Source organism: Rhinolophus sinicus, linkage group LG15 (assembly GCF_036562045.2).
Source record: "Rhinolophus sinicus isolate RSC01 linkage group LG15, ASM3656204v1, whole genome shotgun sequence".
NCBI lineage: Eukaryota > Metazoa > Chordata > Mammalia > Chiroptera > Rhinolophidae > Rhinolophus > Rhinolophus sinicus.
The window spans coordinates 43,521,596-43,543,054 of record NC_133764.1 but is presented as its reverse complement, the minus strand read 5'-3'; the positions used below and the strand labels follow the sequence as shown (position 1 = coordinate 43,543,054).

General features: G+C 50.8%; 2 protein-coding genes across 2 annotated transcripts in view; one reads left to right on the top strand and one right to left on the bottom strand.

The window, feature by feature from the left end:
* The window catches only part of ACSF2 (acyl-CoA synthetase family member 2), a 30,431-nt gene extending 9,735 nt beyond the window's left edge, over nt 1–20,696 (top strand). Inside the window, exons 2-16 of the mRNA XM_019730944.2 lie at nt 7,715–7,910; nt 8,276–8,404; nt 8,683–8,736; nt 9,114–9,232; nt 9,339–9,504; nt 10,066–10,161; nt 10,304–10,461; nt 10,745–10,836; nt 11,123–11,199; nt 17,520–17,627; nt 18,777–18,928; nt 19,732–19,873; nt 19,961–20,071; nt 20,212–20,280; nt 20,550–20,696. Of these exons, the coding sequence (XP_019586503.2) occupies nt 7,715–7,910; nt 8,276–8,404; nt 8,683–8,736; nt 9,114–9,232; nt 9,339–9,504; nt 10,066–10,161; nt 10,304–10,461; nt 10,745–10,836; nt 11,123–11,199; nt 17,520–17,627; nt 18,777–18,928; nt 19,732–19,873; nt 19,961–20,071; nt 20,212–20,280; nt 20,550–20,600 (1,720 nt within the window). The 3' untranslated portion in view covers nt 20,601–20,696. The remainder of the gene's footprint in view (nt 1–7,714; nt 7,911–8,275; nt 8,405–8,682; nt 8,737–9,113; nt 9,233–9,338; nt 9,505–10,065; nt 10,162–10,303; nt 10,462–10,744; nt 10,837–11,122; nt 11,200–17,519; nt 17,628–18,776; nt 18,929–19,731; nt 19,874–19,960; nt 20,072–20,211; nt 20,281–20,549) is intronic.
* On the bottom strand, nt 11,404–15,805 carry CHAD (chondroadherin). The gene is made up of 4 exons (XM_019730947.2): nt 14,546–15,805; nt 12,564–12,727; nt 12,153–12,298; nt 11,404–11,921 (listed from the first exon to the last, which is right to left on the bottom strand). The coding sequence occupies exons 1-3, from the start codon at nt 15,317–15,319 to the stop codon at nt 12,157–12,159; spliced, it is 1,080 nt and encodes a 359-aa protein (XP_019586506.1). The 5' UTR covers nt 15,320–15,805; the 3' UTR covers nt 11,404–11,921; nt 12,153–12,156.
* Nucleotides 20,697–21,459: the final 763 nt, after the last annotated feature.

Here is a 21,459-nt window from a genome sequence, read left to right as displayed (position 1 = left end):
TCTGTAAAATGGGTACATTTCTTGGTCAGAGTGGTTATGAAAATCACAGGAGATCATGTGTGTGAAGTGTTTAAAAGAGAGCTGGCATGAGGATACACTAATAAATGTCAGCTCATATTATTCAGAAATGTGCTTTTTCACCTAAAATGTAAGACATTTTCCGTATCATTAAATATATAGTGTCTTCAGTTTGATTAATGGCCTAGTGTTCCATTGTATAGATGTCTTATCATTTAGTTATCTAATCCCTACTTATAGAAATAGTTTTTCCTCCATTTCTTTGCTAAGCAAAGAAAAAATGTGCTTATTCCTACCTTTAGGCATTTGCTAGTGTTTTGGTTTTTTTTGGATAGATTCCCTAAAAGTAGGATTGCTGAGCAAAGGGCATGCATATTCAAATGTTAATAGATGCTACTAAATCAGAGGAGATTCAGATTTGGGGTTCTGAAGCTTACACAATTCGGGGTGCCCTCTTTATAAAAAGAACTCAAAATTACAAACACCAAATTTAGTGCAAATTGAATATTACTTTAGAATAAGAAAAGAATTTGTGACAAATTGCTAGGCCTTGAAGATTCAGGTTATTTTCTTATAAGAGCTCTTTAGGCAATTTGCCAGAAAAGCTGACCTATAAATACTTCCTGATTTGCAGTCAGTCTCCCCTCTCCAATTCCCATGAACTCCCAGCAGTAGGGGGAAGCAAGGGGTCCTGAAGCATCAGCTTCGTAGGCTTCCTGGCTTCTATACTTAATGTTCTCTAAAAATCTTATACTGATTTACGCTCTGGCCTATTTCCCCACATAATTGCCAACATTCTGTATTATCAACTGTTCTTGTTTTTATGATGAAATGACTAATTTTTTCTGGTTGGGGAGCTTTATTTAGGGAATATTGAGGGCAGCGTTATAATCTATGTGCTCTCGCTGAGTACTCCCCATCCTTATGGAGATGAGCTCTCTTATTGGATGAGGATGAGCTCTCTTATTGGTTACATGAAGCCAAGGACAGCACAGACCGGCTCCGGTGGCAAGGATGAACTCTCATTTAGCTGAAACTGCCGTTCAGTTTTGCCTATGAACAGACTTTGACAAGAATACCTATTATGGAATTTTGAAACTAAATGTGAACTCCTCTAGAGAAACAGCAATCTTTGGTTTGGGCAGAGAATTACTGATTTGTTATATTTTCCTCCTAGCGACTTTTTATTTATTATAGTATCAGACAGATTGAATTACTTTTCGGCCAGCCTGGTGGCTCAGGTGGTTGGAGCACTGTGCTCCTAAGACCAAGGTCACCAGTTTGATTCCCACATAGGCCAGTGAGCTGCGCTTTCTACAGCTCAGATTGGGAACAACAGCTCTCCCTGGAGCTGGGTTGCTGTGTGCTGCCGTGTGCTGCCATGTGCTGCCAGGAGCAGTCGGTGGCCAGCATGAGTGGTCGGCAGCCATTATGAGTGGCCGGCAGCCATTGTTAGGAGCCGGCAGCTGGCGAGCTGCCCTGAGCTGCTGTGAGTGGCCGACCAACCATCTCAGCCATGGGGGGAGCGCAAGGCTCATAATACCAGTATGCGCCAGGGAGCTGTGGTCTACACACTAGACTGAGAAACAACAGCTTGAACCAGAGTGGGGGGGGGGCAGAAGAAAGGGGGGAAAACGAATTACTTTTTCCCAATATATATATGAGTTTTCCAAAATATATATGAGTTTTGGAATAACAGCTTTTTGGACCTAGCGGTATAACGATCCAAATCAATAACCAAAAAGATTAAGTTTGAAATATCAGCTGCTAAAGGATCAGAGAGTAGGTCTCTCCCTCTGCCTCCACCCTCTCTCTCTGCAAACACACGCACATGCACACACACACACACACACACACACACACTTTGCCACCATTTGAAAATAAGTTGCAGACGTCATCAAAATGGCGGTGTGAGATATCTTTTTTGGCATGCCAATCTGCTGAGGTGGGAAAAACGAAGCTTGAACAGAAAACAAAATTGAAGCTAAAAACAATAGATAAGATTGATTAATCCCCTGTTATCAGGTAAGTGTCAATAGCAAGGAGCTACTGGGCATCTGCACTGTTTTCCTCTAAACGTTTAGTCTTACATCCGTAAAACCTCAAGATAACTATCCATCATGGAGTCAAAGTGGAGAACAACTGTGTGGTCCTTTGATAAGGGACAGTGTCACAATTTGTCTCCTTCTCTTCCCACAAATCACCTCTCATGGGGTAAGGCCAAGCCACAACAGCTGTAAATAGCCTAAAGACATTCTTCAGTATAAAAGAAATTCTCAGAAAATATGTAGAATATGAATCTAAGCAACCTTCAAAAAAGTATCTAAACTTAATGACTATTTATTTGGATGTTTTATGTGAATTGTACTTGTTCTCTTCTTTCTAAACACTAGTGTTGATAAACCAATTTTTAAGTATAAAAAAAATAAGTTGCAAACATCATAATGTCAGAACTTTCCATTTATGCTGATCTCTTGGGGAACAAATGCCTTGTGGCTGTTTTGCTTTGATTTGTGACATGGACATCTTTTCCTATGCTTACTGGCCATTTGTCTTCTATTTTTTGTGACTTTGTGGCAGATTTGGTCATTATTGTAGTTCATGTGTCAATGTGACTTGGTCTGTTTTCCTGGGAAGCTGTTTGTGATCCAATTGATGAGGCTGTTTTAATCAGCTTTTGTTGTGGCATTTGGACAAGTCACTTAATTTCTCTGCCTCACTTTTTTCCATTTGTAAGACAGGAATAAGTACCTGAACAATTTGCCAGCAAAAACATTCACGACAACAGAGAAGCTGCTCAATGATTCTTCTCCCTTCAGTTCACATACCTGCAGGGTATTTACCTATCTCTGCCCGTCCCCATTGAGAGTACCCATCTTTTTCATAAATCAGAATCAATACCCTTCTGACTTGTCATTAAAAGTCTCTATAGACATTCTTGGAAGTGACATTGTAAATAGTTATCAGGTGGATTTTAGTTTCCTGCTAGAGCAGTTTTCCAGTTGGGGGCTACCTTTTGGACCCCATGCCTCACATCCGGGAAGCTGCATTCTAAACAATGAGCAAAGTATCATGAGCTGCTCTGTGCTCTTGAACCTGGAGAACGTCCATCCATGTATGAAATGGATTGGTTAAGCCAATCGTTGTAGTATATTATGAACTGTACGGAAGGCACATAAATCATATACCCACTGAAATTCTCAGAGAAGAAAATCCTTCCACATTCAAAATGGAAATGATTTCTTTTTAAAATTAAATTTATTGGAAGCATTGGTTAAGAACATTATGTAAGTTTCATTAATACATCATCTGTATGTTGCATTGTGTGCTCACCACCCAGTCTAGTCTCCTTTTGTCACCATATAGTTTGACGCCCTTTACCCCTTCATCCTTCCCCATCCCCTTTCCCCTCTGGTAACCACCATACTGTTGTTCGTGTCTACGAATTTTTTGTTTGTTCATTTGCTGCTTTTTGTTTTATATCCCACATATGAGTGAAATCATATGGTTTTTGTCCTTTTCCATTTGACTTATTTCACTTAACATGATAGTCTCAAGATCTATCCGTGTTGTCACAAATGGCAATATTTCATCCTTTTTATGGCTGAGTAGTATTCCATTGTGTATATGTACCACATCATGTTTATCCAATCATTGGTGGAAGGACACTTAGATTGTTTCTATATCTTGACTATTGTGAATAATGCTATAATGAACATAAGGGGACATATATCTTTACAAATAAGTGTTCTCAAATTTTTCGGGGAGATACCCAGGAGAGAAATTGCTGGGTCAAAGGGTAGCTCTATTTAAATTTTTTGGCTGTGTTTTTTCTCCAGTTGCCTCACAGCCGGACATGGCTGATTTACGTAGCTTCAGTTCCACCTGAGGCCTTGTGTTTTGCAATAACGATGCAAGTGGCTGAGGCTTCACTAAATATTTACTTTAGCTATTTGAGTTCTTTTTGAGGAAACCCCATACTATTTTTTAGTATGAAAACATTAGAGGCTGCACCAATTTATATTTCCACCAGCAGTGTATGAGAGTTCCCTTTCCTCCACATCCTCACCGACACTTTGTTCCTTTTTATGGCCAAATAACATTCTGCTGTATGGGTATTCTACATTTTCTTTATCCACTCATCCATTGCCAAACATTTGGGTTGTTTATACCTTTGGCTATTGTGAATAGTACTCCTATGAACTTTGTGGGCAAGTCTTGGTTTGAACACCTGTTTTCAGTTCTTTTGAGTATATGCCTAGGAGTGGAATTGCTGGGTCATATGGCTATTTTATGTTTAACATTTGGGAGAACCTCCAAACTGTTTTCCACAGTGGCTGCACTGTTTTACATTCCGTCCAGTAATGCACAAGGATTCCAGTTGCTCCACATGCTAGCCAACACTTGTTATTTTGTTGGGGTTTTTTTCTTTTTTCTTTTTTTTGTCTTTTTTTTTTTTTTGTGATAGCCTTCCTAGTGGGTGTATAGAGCCCTCTCATTGTGGTTTTAGTTTGCGTTTCACACACTTGATGGCCATTTGTATATATCTTCTTTGGAAAAATGTCTGTTTGAGTCCTGTGTTTTTTACGATTAGTGTAGGGTATATCAGGGAACCCACTCTCCCCACGGCTTAAAGGAGATGGGCGTTTCCTTTTCTGAAAGGCAGCCCGTCTGTAGCAGTCATGGTGCGTCCTGCTGTCAGGCTCCAGCCCCCTTCTGTCTTGCTGCTCAGTGGTGTCCAAGCTCACCAGGTAGTCCAAGATAGCTGTCATTCTTTTCCTGTCACAGGCAGCGTTCCAGCTGGCCAGAAGAAAAGAGAAGATGCACTTTCCTTTGAGGATTCTTCTCAGAAGTTGTACACAGTACCTCTCTTTAAATCCCATTGGCCAGAACTTCACCTTTGGGCCAAGTCACCTGCTGGGGAAGCTTGAAAATGTGGTCTCTATTCCATGTGGCCAGCTAAGCATTTGAGAATGTATTATTCAGGAAGAAAGGGCTATTGGGGAGGGTCTCTGTCACAGCACCTATCAGAGATAAAAGAGATAACATACATGACAATCGAACTGGATTTTTTTTTTTTTTTTTGGCACATAAATCATCCTGTTGATTTACCAACTAGACTTTCCAAGAGGCCACTATCTATTCCGAAAACCATAGTGAATGAGGGAAAAACAATGTTCCAAACCAAATAGGACTCTGGGTCATTGTGAGAAGGAGGATGCCTGTTGTGAGGCAGAACCCCCCCACCCCCCCTTTAATGTTTTGTTGACGACAAAACCATTAAGCTGGCTGAGATTTGCTTTTTGCTGCCTCCTAATCCAGATGCTGGGCTGTGGGAGGTGGCCTGCTAGGCGTTCAAGGACACTGGTTATCCACTGGATGTGGAAAATGTAGGTATAGTTAGGATTCACTAGTTATAAGCCACAGAAACCCAACTCAAACTGGCATGAATTAATTATTAATATTTTAAGATTCCACATATAAGTAAGATCATGCAATATCTGTCTTTCTATGCTGCCTGATTTCACTTAGTATAACGTCCTTCCGGTTCATCCATGTTGTCACAAGTGGAGTTCGGCTATTTCTTTTTCCCCAGAGGGTTATCTATAGTATTTAAATATGATATGATATAAATAATATAAGTAATATAATCCATCTATTTCTAGGCATTGATGCACAACTGACAAGTTCACAAGTTTAAGTTCCGGGCTAGTTAAAGCAAGAATAGAATCATTTCCTCATGCCTTAGCCTATTTGATTTTAGTAATTTAGCAGCTTGACTATTGTGACTCCATTTTATTTCTTCCCTCTTTTCCTCACCCCTCTACAGTATGCCTGTGAGGTAGGGATTTAGGGTACACAGTCTCTCTTGAGGGGTGTCATGGCGACCACTGAGAACCACTTCAGCAGTTCTTTAGGTTTTTCAGCCTGTGGACAGTAGGGAGTGGGAGTTCACAGAAACTTAGAGCTGTGATTCTTGGCTGTTTTCTGTCCAGCACACCTGCAGGAACCACCTGGCTTAGGTGGCTCACCACAACTCTTGGAGAAGATTGTCCGGGTAATTTAGATAACATTCCCTTGAGGATAACCACTCATGTAGTCCCCAAACTTTATAGGTGGAGAAGCTGACCCCAAAGAGGATAAATCCTGTATCTTAAGTTGGAGTCCCCCAAGAACAAGAACTTGGGTGCAGGTGGTTTATTTGTGATCCTAGGAAGCAGAAGTGAGGGAGTAGGAAGAGAAGCCAATATCGATTGTATTATTGAAGTTGTTGCCCCAGACAACCAGGGTTTTACCCACTAGGACTTCTGAGAAGGAACAGCTGCCAACCAGAACTGTCCAGCTGCTGCAGAAGGGGAGGCTTGAGGAAGTCCCTGAGCAGACAGACCCCCAGGGAATTGTCCCAGCAGCTGAAACCAGAGGTGCACTGAGGAGATGTCACATGGGACACCAAAGGTGTCTGCAGCAGTCACCCACCCAGCCCGCAGCACACCTGGGATGAGAGCTCAGATCCCCAACCCCAGCCTAGTGCTTGCTTGCTCCCCGTAGAGCTTCAGCAGTCAGTCCCCACCCTGTGTGATTCATGCTGGGCTCCCCAGCTCCAGCTTCCGAGTCAAATCAGGGCCACCTTCCTATCAGCCCACATTGTGCCCCACCCTCCTGTGAGATGGCAGTAGTCTCCTCTCCCATTTACAGGGAAACCCAAATTTTGCTCCCCACTCTGCCCTGCATACCATGTTCTTCCCAGAAACTCTACCACACAAGCCCTAAGTGATCAATCAACAAAAGGTAGGCATGGTCTTTTCGCACAGTAGCTGCAGCACTGAGTCCTCAGGGCCCACACCCCCCAATGGTGGTCTGGAGGTGGCCTGGAAGGCTGGAACCTGGAGCATGCCCTTTCTGATGGAAACAGGGTCTGAGACCTGTTACGCTCCCACCTAGACCTGGCTGGAAGCCAGCAGCTGTTACCCAGAGCGGTCAAGTGAGAACATGCCAATCTAAGCATGTGCTACCTGGACTTCTGGAGGCCTTTTTTGGTTTTCCTTTTTTAAATAATAGACTTAACTCTTTTGGTACAGTTTTAGAGTTACAGAATAACCGTAGGGTTACAGAATAACTGAGCAGGTGGTACATAGAGTTCCATATACCCATCCCACCCCAGACAGTTTCCTCTATTATTAATATCTTGCACCAATGTGGTACATTTGTTACAATTAGTGCACTGATAGCGATACATTATTATTGACTATAGCCCATAGTATACATTAAGGTTTAGTTTTTGTGTTGGACTATTCTGTGGGTTTTGACAATTACTCAGGTTTTTTTTTTTTTTTTTTTTTATCAGGATGGTGCAGTATGTAGGATGAGGACGTTTCTAGCCCTCCTAGGTGACCTCTCTGCTTAGTCAAAGCACCATGATTTGCCTCAGTTTCCCTTTCCAGTGTTTTTGCACCAACGCCCCAGGCCAGTGGCACTGAGGGGAAACTTAGGAGTAGGCTGGGGAAAAGACGACAAGAAGTCAGCTTCCAAGTTTGGATTTCCCAAGGGTGAATGAAGCAGCCCCTATGTTCAATGGTGATGGTTCCGACAGTTTCTGGAGTGCTCCCTAACACATTGCAGGCAGCCTGCCTCCCAGCTGGGTGTGCCAGGGAGGCCTGCCTTGATGCAGTTGAGCCCTTGGTGACTCTCTCTACAGTTCCAAAGAGGTAGAACGCACCGCCACCCTGCCCATCGGAGGCCTCAGCTATGTCCAGGGCTGCACCAAATTGCGTCTTATCAACAAGACTGTTGGGCGTTGCCTGGATGCCACAGCACAGAAGTTCCCGGACCGAGAGGCTTTGGTCGTGCTCCATGAAAATGTCAGGTTGACCTTTGCCCAGCTCAAGGAGGAGGTGGGTTCTGACCTTGACCCCTCAGCGTGGGCAGGTGCTAGCCCCCAGGCTGTCCTGGCTGGGTGGAGCTACAAGGGCAGCACCTGACTGTGGAGCAGGGTGCTGGGGCTGCCAGAGAACCCTAGGGGATGTCAGGGATAGGGACAGGGCTGAGGCAGAGGTGGCCCGGATGCCTCCTGCATCAGTCACTCCTCGGGCACTTGTTAACTCTGCATATTCCAAGCCCCACTCCAGATCTCCTGAGGCCTGTCACTTGTTCCCAGATGGTTCTGGTGTGAACCCCTGGACCAAGGGCTGACATAGGCGTCATAACCCCTTCCTGCTTGCCCACAGCTTACCCCTTGTGCCCTGTATGTTTATACCAGGTGGACAAAGCTGCATCTGGGCTCCTGAGTATTGGCCTCTGCAGGGGTGACCGGCTGGGCATGTGGGGGCCCAACTCCTACGCATGGGTGCTCATGCAGCTGGCCACAGCCCAAGCGGGCATCATTCTGGTGAGGAGAGGAGGGGCTTGCCTGGCACAGTTGGGTATGTGGTCATGGGGGGGGGGGTTGCATCATTCAGGGGAATCCACTTGGCCCCTTGGCCCCAGAATGAAACCAGTGTCTGGCTGGTTTCAGACCAGGTAATGTTTTCACCTGAAGCCACCAAGGAGGCCTGGAGGGGCAGGGTGCTGCCTCTGTATACACTGTTTCTGTGCCTCCTGAGGGTGGAGGGGTAATGAGGACAGGGTCTGCCCAGGACACTGACATAGCCTTGCTGTCTCTATCAGGTGTCTGTGAACCCAGCCTACCAGGCTACAGAGCTGGAGTATGCCCTCAAGAAGGTAGGACTCATTCCAGGGGGTGGGGCCAGGTGGGTGCCTGGCACAGGGGACTTCCAGTTGTCACAGAGAGCTGTTGGGGTGGGGAGGGCATGTATAGGTGGGTAATACCCAGAGTCTGTCATTCTTTAGGCTGTGGGTGGGTAGGAGGAGGGGGTAGTTGGGCAGATACAAGGCTGGTATATGTGTTGGGGGTGGTGCATGCATTCATCACAGAGGTTGTGTGTGAGTGAGCTGGTGTGTGTGTGTTAGAGGGTGGTGCATGTGTGTGTCAGAGTAGTGGTGTGTGTGTATGAGAGAGAGCAACTATTAATGTGGGCTCCGCAAGATCCTCAGCCTGGGGCTTCCTGCTGACTGTGGAAGGGGGTCCCCTTCCACAGGTGGGCTGCAAAGCCCTAGTTTTCCCTGAGAAATTCAAGACCCAGCAATACTACAACATCCTGAAGCAAATCTGTCCAGAGGTGGAGAAGGCCCAGCCGGGGGCATTGAAGAGTCAAAGGTGGGGATGTCCTAGGTTGGGAAGGGTCCATCATGTGGCATCCTGGCCCCCTCAGCCCCTGCCCACCCCCTCAGCCCCTGACTCTCCCCATCATCCCTACCCCCAGGCTCCCAGAGCTGACCACAGTCATCTCGGTGGACACCCCTCTGCCGGGGACACTGCTCCTCGATGAGGTTGTGGCGGCTGGCAGCACAGAGCAGCATCTGGCCCAGCTCCGGTACACTCAGCAGTTCCTGTCCTGCCATGACGCCATCAACATCCAGTTCACCTCGGTAGGGCAGAGGTCTCCAGGCCCTAAGCCCAGGCTGCCAAGCTGACCCCTGCCTGCCCCTGTGACACTTCCCTGAGATGAGGACACAGGAAGTGGGGAATACAAACACTCTTCTCCTGGGACTGGCCCTAGCTGTCCTCTCTGCCCTGGTAACCATTAGCAACTGGTGTCCTTGTCACGTCTCCCCATCCGCTGGCCTTCTTGTCCCCAGCACAGGGGCAGATGTACTGTGTCACCACTGGTCAGAGGTAATAGAGCCTGCCCCCTCTTTAGCAGATAGGGAAATTGAGGCCCAGAAGGGGTATCTGCTGCTGGGCCACAGAGTTCTCTCAGCCACTTCATGAGTGGAATGAAGACAGAACTCATCTTCCATATTTCTGGATCCTAACACCTGGCACTGTGCAGGCACGTGGTAAACCTTTATGAATACATATTGAATGAATGGATCTGGGGCAACAGTCCCAGTGTCCTGACTCCTAGTCCAGTGCTCTTCCATGCAGAGGCCCAGGCCAGGAAGGAAATGGGAAGAAAGCAGCCAAGTGTCACCTGCTTATCTTATCAGGGGACGACAGGCAGGCCCAAGGGGGCCACCCTTTCCCACTACAACATTGTCAACAATTCCAATATGATAGGGGAGCGCCTGAAACTGCACCTGAAGGTAAGGAGGTGCTGGCCCAGGCTTACTGGCACCCTGCAGGCGTGGGGAGGTGGGCTTGCTGGGCTTGCCCTGCTGGCTAGAGGAACTAGCTTCTGGGGCTTCTGGCTCCAGGATAGACCCAGCCTCCTGCCTCCATCTCTAGACACCAGAACAACTGCGGTTAATCCTGCCCACCCCCCTGTACCACTGCCTGGGTTCTGTGGGGGGCACAATGGTAAGCATGATGCACGGTGTCACCCTCATCCTGTCCTCTCCGATCTTTGATGGCAAGAAGGCGCTGGAGGCTGTCAGCAGAGAGAGGTGGGCATCAGTGAGCAGCTCCCCGCAGGCTCATGAGACTCTCCTCGTCCTCACTCCTGGGCCCTGACCCCTCTCCAAGATGTCTCCTCTCTCCAGCCAAGAGAAATGGAAAGGGTAGTGGGGGATCCAGGGACGGCACTAGCTCCTCCTCCAGTTTCTCCTGCCTGTTCCCCGCAGTTGCAGGCTTGGCCCTTACTGCAGGTTCAAGGTGGGGTGGCTGAGAAGAGGGAGTTCCCTTCCACTTCCAAGCCTGATTTTGAGATGTTACCCCCCCCCCCCACAGAGGCATCTTCCTGTATGGCACCCCCACAATGTTCGTGGATGTTTTGAACCAGCCAGACTTCTCCAGTTACGACGTCTCAACGCTGTGTGGAGGTAGGATGGGGCCAAAGGTGGCCAGGCCAGGATTGGCCGGGGTGAGCTAGGTGTACACCCAATCCTTTATGTAGGGGGCAAGAAGTTCACTGTAAAAATATGGGAGGGAGGGAGGCAAATCCCAAGCATTCCTGGACACCAGCCCAAGGCCAGCTGCCAGGTATAGGAACGGGTCCAGGATCAGGCGAGAGAAGTGAATGTTCTTCCCTAGAAAGAGCTGTAGGCAAACGGGGTCCACTGGGCCTGGAGAAGGGGGGGAATTGTGTCAGCCCTCTCTCTGATTCAGGTGTGATTGCTGGGTCCCCGGCACCCCCAGAGCTGATCCGAGCCATCATTAACAAGCTGAACATGAAGGAGATGGTGGTGAGTGGTAGCTGGGGCTAGGGCTGTGGGTGGGAAGCAGGCCAGGCCTCGGATTGAGAACCGATGGATGGGACTAGGGCTGAGCCCAGGCCAGATCTCCAGGGATGACCCTCTAGGCCCACCCTCCTTCCAGAAAGCAGGTGTGAGAAAATGCAATCTGACCTCATCAGCAGCTGTCAAGTCATGGAGATAAGGAACGGGGAGTAAATATTATACACACATATATTTATAGAAATCTGGGGAAGAAATGCAGATGGGGGGATATGCGGCAAAGCACCAATGTCCTGTTAGAGCGTCCTGGCAGATGGGAGCTGGCAGAGTTGGGGTATGGGCTTAAGACCCTTTCTTGAAACAAGGGGTGGGGCAAGGATCTGATGTTTGTTTCCAATGGCAGGGAAGGAGAAGCAGAGGGAAGGAGGACTCTGGAAGGGTGGCCATCCTGATGACCACCCAGTTCTGGTTCTGAAGGACTTAGGGGGTCTTGGCAACAGCTTTTCTGAGAGGAGCCAGGCAGAGGGGCCAGGTGTGATGGAGCCCTCTCCATCAAATGGACCTGGGTTGGTGCTGGAGTGCCCAAATCCCCCTGCCAGGACGTGTCTAGGTGTGGACAGCTCTGTGCATCAGCAGAGGCTGTGAAAGAAGGTGGGGGTCATAGGTGGGAAGGTCAGTAGTTTCTCCGGCAGAAGGCAGAGGCTGGTCACCAGGACCAGCTGGGTCAGGACCTGCAGTGAGGCAAGAATCAGTGTCAGGACTCCAAAAACCCACATGATGCTGAGAGAGAATGGTGAGAGGCCTGGGCAGTATCATTTTCCCCTTTAGAAGGGAGCCCCAGCCCTCCCTTCCTCTCCCTGCAAAACTGGAAGATCTACATGCTAGCAGTACCCTGGGACACGCTGCTCACTTGCCAGAATCTCCAGAGAGGAGAATGGGGGACCTGCCTGCCCTGCACCCACCTGTTTAATGGCGGCCAGCTTTCTTGGACCTCTTAGTGGGGAACTTGCAGCTGCGGAGGGCATCTGTGTCACGGATGTGCTGGCCCTTGAACTTGGCGGGTGAGGCACAAGTTGCATCAGGACGAGAAGTCTTGGCTTCCAGCCACCTGAAGAGACAGAGAGATGCTGGGGTTGGGGAAGAGATGTGGGAAAGCTGGGAGAAGGGACAGTGAGCCATGAGGCCAGGATTGACTTGGCTCCAGGAGAGTCTGCAATTGTCATCTTCATTTCACAAATGTGGGAACTTTGCAAAGTCCTACACCTTTTAGGTAGCAGATCTAGGACCTATGCCCAGGAAGTCTTAGTGCAGGGCAGTGTCTTCACTGCGTCACAGGAAGGTGGGTTCTGGAGGTGGCATGGGGGTACTCTCACCTCCGGAGGCCCCGGAGCTGGCAGGTACACTTCCAGGGGTTGTTGGTGAGAGAGAGTGTCTCCAGGTTGTCAAAGGGGAAGTTGGAGGGCAGCTGGTTCAGGCGGTTGTTCTCCAGATGGACGTGTTTCAGCGTGGTCACACCCAGGAAGGCATCATCGGAGAACTGGGGGCAAGGTGGGCACGAGTGAGCACCCCAACCCTACTGTCCAGCCTCTCCCAGCTCTATGGCCCCAGAGGGGCAGGGTTCTTCCCGTTCTTCCCTGGACATAAGCAGTGGTACCTGGAGGAGTGTCACAGCATGACTAAGTTGTCTCCAATGATTTAATCCATAGGACCACCTTTTGAGCTAGCTGGTGTTATTTCCAATATGCAGATGGGGGAGGGGAGTTAAGTCCCTTGCCCGGGGTCATACTAGGGAGTGAACAGTAGCTGCAGGACCACACCCAGCTCCTCTGCCCCTGGCACCATACGCCCTGCACAAGCACCGTGACTGGGGAGGCAGCCAGAGTTTGGCCCCAGAGGCCCAAGCTGGCACATGGTGAAGCTGGTTAGTGTTTGGTGGGATGGGCAGTGGGCCCAGGCTCCCCACAACCCCAGGGTCCTGGGACATCCCCCAGCTCTGTCCTTACTGCTCCCTCACTGCCTGCCAGAAGCTATTTGTGGAGCCTCCTTGGTGGAGCCTCCAGGTTGGACGGCTCCAGAGGAAACGTTCTATTGGTGCCCACATCTTGGCTCAGGTGTCACAGATCCTGCCTGGCCTCCCCTACCCCAAATCAGCCCCTGCTGCCCTGCTCTGCTGCCCACTTGAAGGGCTGCTTTGGCACTAGTGGGACACAGGGGATTCTTAAGCGAGCATGGGGCTGGGCTGAAGAAGGGCAGGCGTGGGCAGGCTCCATCCATGCAGACAAAGGCTGGCTGCCTTCCAGGTAGGATTCTGCCCTCATCTCCATGCTTGTGGCCAGGGTGGGCTGTGAAGTTCCCTGGTAACCAGATCGCTCTGATGACCATCTCCCCCACCTTGCCCTGATCTCTGCCCAAACCTCCTGGCTGAAGTCCCTGTACCAGAGAGATTTTTCTAGCTCCAAGGAGGGATTTCACCTGGACCCAAGGCAGCCCCCCCTGGCCAGGTGCTGGGCATCACAGGGAGGAAGGACTGAAAGAGGTTGCAGCCAGGAGATGGGTCTGGGTGACTGGGGTGGGCAAAGGGCAGTCAGTGGTCTGGTGGACAGTGAGGCACAGCCAGTCTTCCCTGTGGGGAGACACCTGGGACCTGTGCCAAAGGTTGACAATAGTGTGTGGCTCTTGCCTTTGCCCCTTCACAGAGCTCATGTGTACCATGCCTGCAACCTGGGGGAGCCTCCGGTCCCTCAGTTGAAATGGACTCAAGAATGCAGTGGAATGTGTGTGTGGACTGAGGAGGGGGCATCCGCCAGGGCCTCTGGGGGACATGGGGCAGATCTTCCTCAGGCATTTGCTCCCCCCTCACTCCCCAGCCCCCAACCCCACCAGAGCACACATGCACGCCCCCCTCCAGGAACAGGGTCTCTTTGTGGGCCTGATTCACCCAGCTCCTCTGGAACACTCTTCAATAAACAAACCTTCCTTTATGGGGTGGTAGGTTTACTGGAGACAGGGGAAAAAACAGCAGAGGCCCAACAGGAAGAGGTGGCTGCCGCCCACAGCAGGGGGTTTGGGAGCACTGGATATGCCTCCTAGGGGCCATTGGTGGGGCCCGGACAGCCCCAACTCTGTTTATAAATAGGAATGCTAGGAGGGCAGTGGCTGAGACTAAGGACAGGGGCAGAAGGTCAGGGATTAGAGTGGGGATGTGACAAGATGGACAGAGCTCATCACCTTGGAGATAGCCAGAGAGACAGAGGCAATTTTAGGGGAGACAGAATGGTGCCCAGCTGTGGCCCTGGATCCCTGGGCCTCCAGGCTGAGAAGGGGCCAGGGCAGAGCTCTGCAGCCAGGACCTCACCTTCTCCATGTTGGTGTTGTCCAGCCAGAGGGTCTCCAGGTACCTTCCGAAAGACTGGAAGGCATTGTCGGGAATGCTCTTCAGGGGGTTGTGGGACAGCTTCAGCTCCTCCACCACCCGCAGCTTGCTCAGAGCTGCCGAGGGGTAGCTGGACAGCTGGTTCCTGTCCAGGTGGAACTTGGCGAGGTTCTCCACGTCGTCCAGAGCGCCGGGCTGCAGGGAGCTGAGCGCGTTCTCCGACAGGTAGAGCCAGCGCAGGTCCTTGGCGCCTTGGAAGGCGCCTGCGCGCAGCTCACGGATCTTGTTGTTGTTGAGCTGCAGGATGAAGAGGTTGACCAGTGGGGAGAGCAGCCCCCGGGGCAGCTCAGTCACCTTGTTGTGGTCCAGATAGAGGTAGGTGAGCTCAGTCAGGTCGTCGAAGGCGCCTGCGCGCAGCACGCGGATGTCGTTGTGGGACAGGTACAGGTAGATGAGCTGCTTAAGGCCACGGAAGGCGCCGGAGGCCACCTCGCGGATCTGACAGTGTTGCAGGTGCAGGGACACGAGGTTCGGCATGGCCCGAAATGAGTTGGCAGCCAGCACCGGGAAGTTGTTCCGCTGCAGGTTGAGCAGTTTGGTCTTCTCTGACACCTTGGGGATCTTCTGCAGCCCCACCTTGTCGCAGATGACGTGCTGCAGATCGCCGTGGCAGTGGCAGTTATGGGGGCAGGCGGCCAGCGTCGGCAGCAGGCCGGCCAGGAGGCCGAGGCTGAGCAAGAGCATCTGGCGGGCCATGGCCAGGATGCCTGGGGCCGGGCTGGGGGCAGCGGCAGCGACGACGGCAGGGTGAGGGCAGCGGGAAGTCCTCGGCGCTCGGGTCTCCCGCCCTATTTATACGGTGGCCCTGACCACAACTGGCAGCCAAAGCCAGCTCCTACGTGGAGCATCGAGGCCACCGGGCTTAACTCCCTCCCGCCCGGAGATGGGCCCCCGCCCTCGACCGGGAGGGGAGGGGGCCCCTCCTCCAGCTGGTGACTGTGCGGGGCAGGGACCGTGGCCCGCAACCTCATCCCGTGCCCTCAGATCCTACTTGTCTCCAGACCCCCTAGCTCCTTTCTCCATGCCTTTTTTTTTTTTTTTTGGGGGGGGGCTGTCTAGAGCCCTGAGATTACGCCGCAGGGAGAGAGGCGTTCCATGAACGTATTTGTTTGCTCAAGTTCGAGCCTCCATGCCGCCTCCCCCCCCCCCCCCCCCATAATACACTGGGCCCGATGCCCTGGACCCGGGGAGGGAGGAAGCGGGGCCGGACAGCCGGACGCGAGTCTCGCCGCGGTCGGCCAGCCGGCGGCGCTTTAATGGGGCTCTTGTGCGGCGCCGGCAGAGCGTGCGAGCCGCCCTGGCGTCGGGCTCCCCCTTCTGGCTAGACACTCAGCCAGCTCCAAGGAGATGGGCGCTCCTACCCCACCCTTGGACTTGCCTTCGGTCGTTCTCCCAGCCCCGACTTGAAGTTTCCCTGTATCCACTCTCCCCTTTTTCCATGGCTAAACACTAACCAGAAAAGTGTGTGTGGGGGTGTGTGTGGGGAGTGACCCACAGCACTTGCAAACACACCTGAAGACCACAAGCTCAGTCCCCCCTTCTCCCCGACCCCCCTTTAATCTCCCTAAAATATCCCATCCCCTCATTACCACCCTCAGTGGTCAGGACCTGCCCCTGAGGGGTCTCTCAGGGTGGCGGCCAGAGTGGCGCCAAGATGTCCTTGGCAGAGGCCACACCTGGGCAGTGGCCCCAGGACTGGGAGGGCGGGTGAGGGGGCCCGGGTCCTGACTACAAGGGACCAGCCCTGGACAGCTCAGGTCCTGTGGGCAGCCCTGCCTCAGCCCACCAGTTCTCTGTGTCTATTTGCCAGCTACTGTGTCTGGATTCCTGTGGAAAGCGGAGGATGGGCAGTTAGGGTCTCAGCTCTGGGCTGCCTGGCAGGGAATGTTATGTGTGTTGGGGGGTAGAGGATGAACTGGACCCCAGGTCTTGCCAGACCCCAGTTGTGCCTGAGCTATGCCAGCTGACACAGAGGAAACTGGTGGCAGGGAGGGAAGGAGGGGAATATGGTGGACAAAGTTCTGGTGTCTTTGATGATTGGAAGGGACCTAGAATACAGAGTGGCTAGTCCCTCTCCCCTCACTTAGTGCTCAGATGTGGAGGCCTGCCCCTCTCCTAAGCCCCTTTCACCCCATTGCCTCTAGATGAGGGTCATACTTGGCCTAGAATGTTCCCTCATGGTACTTAGGCTCTCCTAAGACTGGTTTCTGGTTTTCTGTAACTCAGGATGTTCCAACCACTAGAAGTGGGGAGGGGGGACAGGGGGTGCCATGGGCTTTTAAAATCCTTGCTTTGGCTGTATTTTTATTTTGATGAAAATAAAATTCACAGGAAACTGTCCAAAGCTTGGGGGGCCCCCATCCCAAGGCCAGGCATTTGTCCCGAGTTTTGGTGGATGAGGCAGGGTAGGGGTGGGGGTGGGGGGTTGTGTCTGTGTGGCTCCCAGCTGGGCCAAGGCAGGCTGGCTTTCTCATCAAGTTTATGGGACCTTGGGCTTGGAAGGGAGGGGCAGGGGATGTTGTGGCGTGAAATCAGGAAGTGGGGGGGCTAAGGCAGCTTGGAGATGGGAGAGAGAAGTATGAGCGTGGGTAAAACTGGGAGCCACAGGCTGAGGGATGTGGCTGCTCCAGGGAAACAGAGACTGAGAGAGCCCTGGTTAGAAGAGGCTCTGCTCTTAAGTTTATTTCATATCTGGGGCCCTTGTTAGTTGAGTTAGTCGGATCATTGTCCCAGCACCTCTGCCTCCTGACCCCCGATCTCTAACATCTGTGCCTCTTTCCCCACCTTTCAGTTGCCTTCCACTTTCCCCTGAGTTCCTTCCATTCCCTCAGGGTAGCTCACCCCATTCCCCTGCAGTCCCCCAGCTCCCTCCAAACATCCTTTCTGGACCCTCTAGGTTGCTTATGGAACAACAGAGAACAGTCCTGTGACCTTCATGAACTTTCCTGAGGACACTGTGGAGCAGAAGGCAGAAAGTGTGGGCAGAATTGTGCCTCACACAGAGGTGAGCCCCACACTAGGACCCTCAGATCCCATCTCCCACAGAGAATCCCACCCTTCCCCACAGTAGAGTCTTCTCTGGGCCTGGCCTGGGGCTTTCTCTGTGGGCTGAGGCCTGAGGAAGAGCTGAGCAGCAGCCATGAGCAGTAGCCAGCTGAACTTCTCCGCAGCCTCCCTTCCTGTCTGAGGTGTGTTTTTGCCAAGCCCCACTGTCTGTTTCAGGGCAGCCAGGACAGCCTCAAAAAGGAGTCAAAGCACAGAGATTTTTCCTACAGAGCTCTTTCTCTCCCATAAGCCCCCCACCCTCACTTCTGCCCAGTTTCTCTTTTTGCTTAGTATAAACACTGAATTTCCCAAGCAGCCTGTCCCTTTGGGTGGGTGTTTCTTGCACTTCATGGCTGACCCAGATCATCTCTTACTCCTTTTTGGCTCCAACACTGGTGCTTTATGCCAGCCTGCACCTGGTTTCCCCTGCCCCTTTGTGCCCTTGTGCTTCCCTTGGGGCCAGACACCACCCTGATGTGGATCTTTCTTGCCCTCCTCCCTGGAGTGAGTGTGTGGTGACATTAGCCCCCTCTCATGTGTCAGACAGCCTCGCTGCCACTCTCTGTGGGATGCCCACCTGTGAGATAGAGAGGGGCCAGCGCAGTTCTCCCCATTTCACAGATGCACACACTGAGGCACATAGAAGCTAAGCCTTCCTTGCATGTTTGCTGTGGCTCATTTCTCCATTGGGCTTTCAGACTCTGCCTCTCTGCTGCCTCTCCTGTTCACATGGCCCTGCCACGCCACCCTCTTTGGCTTCTCTATTTGCCACTTAATGGGAAGTAAGAAGACACTCCCTTTTCTTCTGCACAGTTTATAATTCTTCAGCTGGCCTGGCCTTCCACAGGCCTTCTTCTCTGTGGCAGCTCCTGTCCAGTCTGCCTCAGCACCCCTGGCCTGGGCCGCACCTATTTTTGCATGTGCAGCTCAGGTGTCTGATTTGTGATGGGGCCACTCTGACTGTTGTCTCCCTTCCCTGGATCAGAATGGGCAGAGCCAGGGGGCCTCATTATTGCGGGGAGAAAAGGCAAAGTTCCCTCCGTTCCTGAGGGCCCCTATCCTGAAGTGAGAGGGTGGGAGGCACCAGCCTGAAGCTACCCTGTCTCAGGCCCAGATCATGAACATGGAGACGGGGAAACTGGCAGAGCTGAATACACCTGGAGAGCTGTGGATCCGAGGGTACTGTGTCATGCTGGGCTACTGGAATGAGCCCCAGAAGACTAAGGAAGTAATTGGACAGGACAAGTGGTATCGGACAGGGTGAGAGGACAGGGCAGGGCAGAGGTTTTGGCTGCTGAGGGGAGGCTGGGGGTCCTGAGGCTGAGTGGGGAGCATTAAACTAGAAGAGGGAGAACATGTGTGTCAGGATGGCCCCTTCATATCATAGAGACTTAATTTCCACAATGGGGAAGATTATAGTCAGTGCACAGAGCTCATGGAAGGATCAAATGCGGTACTGATGAGAGAGCCTCGGACAGAGCACTACACCAGTGTCTGCAAAATTGGAGCCAAGATTCTGTCACTGATTTGTTAATTCAACACGTTCTTATGCACCTGCGATATGCCACTATTCTAGATACCGATGGTCCAGTGGAAAGCAAGATGAGAAGGATCCTACTCTTACTTCCCATGTGTCTGGTGCACGGAGACAGATATAAACAAGATAATTTCAGACATTGATAAAGTGAAGAAAATGAAATAAGATCAGAGGAGAGAAAGTGACTGTCATAGGGAGGGGATCTTTTCTTAGACTGGATGGTCAGCGCCCTCTAGAGGTGGAAATGTTTGAGCTGAGACCTGAATGATAGAAAAGAAACCAGCCATGGAAAGCATATGTATAGATATGTTGAGAGAGAGAGAATGTTATAGGTGTTGCTTTGTGTTTGTCTGCCTCCCACACTAGACTGTAAGTTCCAGGAAATATCTTATTCATGCTGTATCCTCCACAGAGTTTAGAGCAGTGCAAGACACATAGTAGATGCTCAATAAATGTTTGATGAATGAGTGAGTGAGAGGGCCAGCCGAGGCAGAGGCGAGAGGCCATTCCTAGCCTTTCCTTCCAGAGACATTGCTGTGATGGATGAGCAGGGCTTCTGCAAAATTGTGGGCCGCTCCACGGATATGATCATCCGGGGTGGTGAGAACATCTACCCCGCAGAACTTGAGGACTTCTTTCACACACACCCGCAGGTGCAAGAAGTGCAGGTGAGGCCCCCAGTCCGGGTAAGCCCAGATGAGCAGGAGACATGGATGGGGATGGGGTTGTTTGATATCTATCTGTGACTCTGGAAGGTGGTAGGAGTGAAGGACGAGCGGATGGGGGAGGAAGTTTGTGCCTGCATTCGGCTGAAGCAGGGGGAAGAGACCACACCTGAGGACATCAAGGCTTTCTGCAAAGGGAAGGTAGGAGCCTCAACTCACCCCAAACTGATAGTCCTCTGTTTTTCAAACCCCTGTCCCAGCCAACCACTCAGCCCACTGTTCCCTCCCCCAGCCCTATGACTCCCACCCAGCCTCATGTTGTATCTCCCTCTGGTACGCAGATCTCCCACTTCAAGATTCCCCGATACGTCGTGTTTGTCACCAGCTACCCCCTCACCATCTCAGGAAAGGTATGTAAGGTGGAGGAGAGTAGGCAAGAGTAGGGTAGCTGGGGGCCCAGGTGCAGAAGGCCAGGTGGCCCCACCTATGCCACCCTTAGTGATGGGTAAGAATCTGGCAGTAGGGTGACCAACTAGTCAAGTCATCCTAGTTTGCCCCAAACTTTCCCAGCTTTATCCTAAGAACCTCCTCAGTTCCAGGCAAACCAAGACGGTTGGTCACCCTACCTGACAGAGGTCCCAAGCCTGGCTCTCATTCCTTTCTCTTTCCTTTCCTCTAGATCCAGAAATTCAAACTTCGAGAGCAGATGGAACGACATCTAAACCTGTGAATAAAGAGGAGGGGGAACCTCCCAGGCCCTCCCTGCCCTTCCCCCACATTCCCCAGTCTGTCTTTGTGATTTGGCATAAAGAACTTCTCTGTTTTCTTTGGCTGGTCCCTTGCTTGCTGTCTTGGCAGCTACTATGGGATGGAGAGGGAAGAAACAAAAGGGAAACTAGCACTTTCAAACCTCCTATTCCTTGTCAACAATGGTGCTAAGCACTTTGGTGTTAGTTAGCGTTATCTAATTAATTTACTCCTCACTCAATCCCTTTGAGATACCAGAGGGATTGAGTGAGGAGTTTTAAGACTATACTCATTTCTTTTTCACATTGTCACCAGACTTTTTAAAGACTACACTCACTTTGTTTTTTACCTCATCACCAGATTAGTCCAGCAAGAAGTATTCTTATTTATAAGAGCTTTATTGAATATAACTCACATATCATCTAATTCACCCATTTACGTGTACAATTCATTGGCTTTTAGTATATACGCAGATGTATGCCACCATCAGTCAACTTAAAACATTTTCATTGTATCTATGTCATCCCCTTGAATAAAAAAGAACCCTAGCTTGCCCTCATAAAATAAAAAAAATTTTCACCTCCTTAAACAGAAACTCCATACTCTTTAGCTATCATCCCTCATCTCCCTACTTCCTTCATCCCCTCCCCAACCAACCCAATTTTTATACATATTTTTTCATTGATGAACATGGGCTTCTCTGATGGGCAGAGCAAGATAAAGTAGGCTGTAGCTTAACCCAAGAAATAAAAACAGCTTCTCCTGCTTGCGATCCCTACCTCCCAATGTGTCTACCCGCAGCAGCAGTGGTGTGGTTACTTTTTAGAAAATGAACATAAGAT